Source organism: Toxorhynchites rutilus, chromosome 1 (genome assembly GCF_029784135.1).
Source record: "Toxorhynchites rutilus septentrionalis strain SRP chromosome 1, ASM2978413v1, whole genome shotgun sequence".
NCBI classification, from domain to species: domain Eukaryota; kingdom Metazoa; phylum Arthropoda; class Insecta; order Diptera; family Culicidae; genus Toxorhynchites; species Toxorhynchites rutilus.
This window is the reverse complement of record NC_073744.1, coordinates 74,728,289-74,730,997: the sequence shown is the minus strand read 5'-3', so window position 1 is coordinate 74,730,997 and position 2,709 is coordinate 74,728,289. Positions and strand designations below refer to the sequence as shown.

The window sequence follows — 2,709 nt, the reverse complement described above, 5'->3', positions numbered from 1 at the left end:
AATGCTTCAGATAAACTAAAAAGCAGTATCTATTTCGTATAGTTTAACATTTTAACGGAAAATTGTTTCGATCTCGATTCTCGATCACAATACTTGCACTCATCCTCGGTTATTTTTGCACTTCTCTCCAATGTATCATCGGATGGACGCACCAAGCCCGTACGTCATTATATTCATCCTGAAGTTCCTTTGCTCTCTTCATTCGCTCCAAATTCTTCCCGGCCGTTCTCAGTCAAATATTTCCACGCTTCAGTATGTCCTGTTACTCTCTCGCAGCATCAGTTCATCGTCGTCGTTTGATATAAGCGGACCGATCCTTTGGGGTTTGATTAGTTCAATCGCCCACCCGTTTATTTTACCCACATAGAACTGGGGGTTTGTGTGTGCGTGTGTTCCGTTGTCGCTTGGTGGAAGGATTCCCGGTGCGTCTGGTGTTTTAACATTCCAAGCTATTGTGCCGAAGTATGGGGGAACTACGTGCACTCCGGAGTGGTTCAGCGATTATGAGGTTTCTTCACTGGGACACGCTAATAATTTGCATGCTCGCTGTGAATCTGTGTAAGTGTTTCCATGGTGATAACCGTCGGCGCCGGATCCTTGTTCAGGAGATATGAATAAGTGATGATGATGCGCTCGACATAGCTTTTTGGTGATTGGAAGCAAGCGTGGCCGTGTGTTATTTTTTTTGTGGACCCTCGTGTCGGGAATTTCGCGATAATGGTCACACGACATGCGACCTAATGCACGCGTATTACTGTGACCGATAGCGAGGAGAGAGAAATGGAAACTGAATCAATATTTGCTTTATTTGATACACTTTACAGGTGCTTCGCAGCAGGCAAGCCCGACGATATCCTCTATTAGTTCGGAACAAATCAAGGATATCGGTGATAGCGTATCACTAGAGTGTGACATCACTAATGTGGGTAAATTCACCGTCGGTTGGCAGAAAACTAACCGAGACCGATCGCAGAGTTTCAACACGATATCTTTGGGCCCAACGCTTGCCGTAGCTGAGGAACGATTCAGGCTGAGTGATGATAAGGAGAATAATACCATGAAGTATACATTGACGGTAAGCAATACTGCAACGATGCTCAATTGCAAATTTTGACTAGCCATCTATGCAATATCCCCTTTTGTTTGAACACCTCATCAATTATACATTTTAATAACTCTATCAAGAAGGGGATATATTTTCCCCTAGCACATATATCATTCTCTGAGTCCCAGTGGGACATCCATTCCCAAAAAGGGAGAAATCTAATTATCAATCCAATTCGAGTAGGCTCATTTTGCTCATACAATGCTCATTTTAGATCAGCGATATCGTTAACACCGATGCCGGTCTATACGAATGTCAGATCCAGGTGAACAGCACTAACAAAGTGACAGCCACGGTTGAACTTCTGGTTCGACATCCTCCGATTCTGCAGGATAATTTGATTGCAACTGCCATCACGAAAGCCGAAGGAGAGGATGTGAAGCTGGCGTGTGCTGCCGAAGGCTATCCTCGGCCGTCGATCACGTGGAAGCGAGAGTATAGCGCAATTTTGCCGATCGGTGGACAGTCCTTTAGCGGCAACGAGCTGTCTCTGTCCTCTTTGGCCAAAGAGGATCGTGGTACGTACTTCTGTATAGCTGATAACGGAGTTGGAAAGCCGGATTCCAAGACCATCAATCTGGAAGTCGAATTTGCACCGGTTATCTCGGTGCCACGACCGAAAGTAGCCCAAGCTACCGAATACGACATAGAGCTGGAATGTGTGGTGCAGGCATTCCCTTCTCCGGCCATCTCTTGGTACAAAAAAGGACAGCAAATTCATAATGGTGGGTCGTACAGGTGAGACGGCGATGGGACTATAAAAAGGCGCGATGATTGAACGAAAATTTGATCGTATATTGCAGCATTTCCCAAACTGGACAGCCGGATGATGTCACAACATCCGTTGTAAAGATAACGTCAGTTGGAAGTTCACACTATGGAGACTATATATGCAAAGCCTCGAATAAAGAGGGTCACGCCGAAGCCAGATTGAATCTTTATGGTGAGTGAGGTGTGACAGAATCATCCCTAATGAGTGACTTTTATTTTTGTGTTTATTCTAGAATCCTTTATTCCTGTGTCCTATTAAAGATGTATTTTGTTGATTATCTTTTCTGTTCATCCTCGTACACCTCTTTACGTTTCCGGTGAGGTATGTTTCAGTGCCATGATCATTGTTATTGAATCCTAATATTGAGATTTGGAAATTACGTGTTTTTTGCAGAACAACGCGTTCCCAACATAAACTTCTCCGGCCTGAAGTGGTCCAACTCGGGACATGCTCTCGTAAGTCATTTGGGGATTGTTGTGGTAACAATGCTTCTGGCGACGCTGTTGTGAATGAGAAAAACAACCAACTGATTGTCAACTGTGAATCAGCCACAAAAACATAAGAACAAGAGTACCCATCCAGAACAAAAGTGCAAATTTTAGAAAAGGAAAAACATAAATAACAAATCCTCTATTCCAGAAGACATATCTCTTTGAGACAAGACAAGAACCTATTTTCATTTTTAAAGTGCTGGAATGTACACACAGAGTATATCTATGATCCATGTACAAACTAAATTCTAAAGTTCATTTGTTAGTGTTAAGCAGATGTTTCGGAAATCGCGTGATAATAAAAACAAGTACAAAAAATAAAACAATTTTTCCCTTTATTC

The 2,709-nt window shown here is 42.9% G+C and overlaps 1 protein-coding gene across 2 annotated transcripts; it reads left to right on the top strand.

Moving 5' to 3' along the window:
* The first annotated feature begins 235 nt into the window (after positions 1-235).
* Positions 236-2,414, top strand: LOC129775932 (lachesin-like). Of its 2 annotated transcripts, XR_008743033.1 has the most exons (6): positions 239-558; positions 825-1,075; positions 1,320-1,843; positions 1,909-2,048; positions 2,110-2,198; positions 2,271-2,414. XR_008743033.1 is itself a non-coding variant. In XM_055781218.1 (5 exons), exons 1-5 carry the CDS (start codon positions 465-467, stop codon positions 2,384-2,386), a joined length of 1,125 nt encoding a protein of 374 aa, XP_055637193.1. In that variant the 5' UTR covers positions 236-464; the 3' UTR covers positions 2,387-2,414. The 2 variants fall into 2 exon arrangements, 1 of the variants encoding a protein (XP_055637193.1); XM_055781218.1 differs by lacking the exon at positions 2,110-2,198 and having other exon boundaries at positions 236-558.
* Positions 2,415-2,709: the final 295 nt, after the last annotated feature.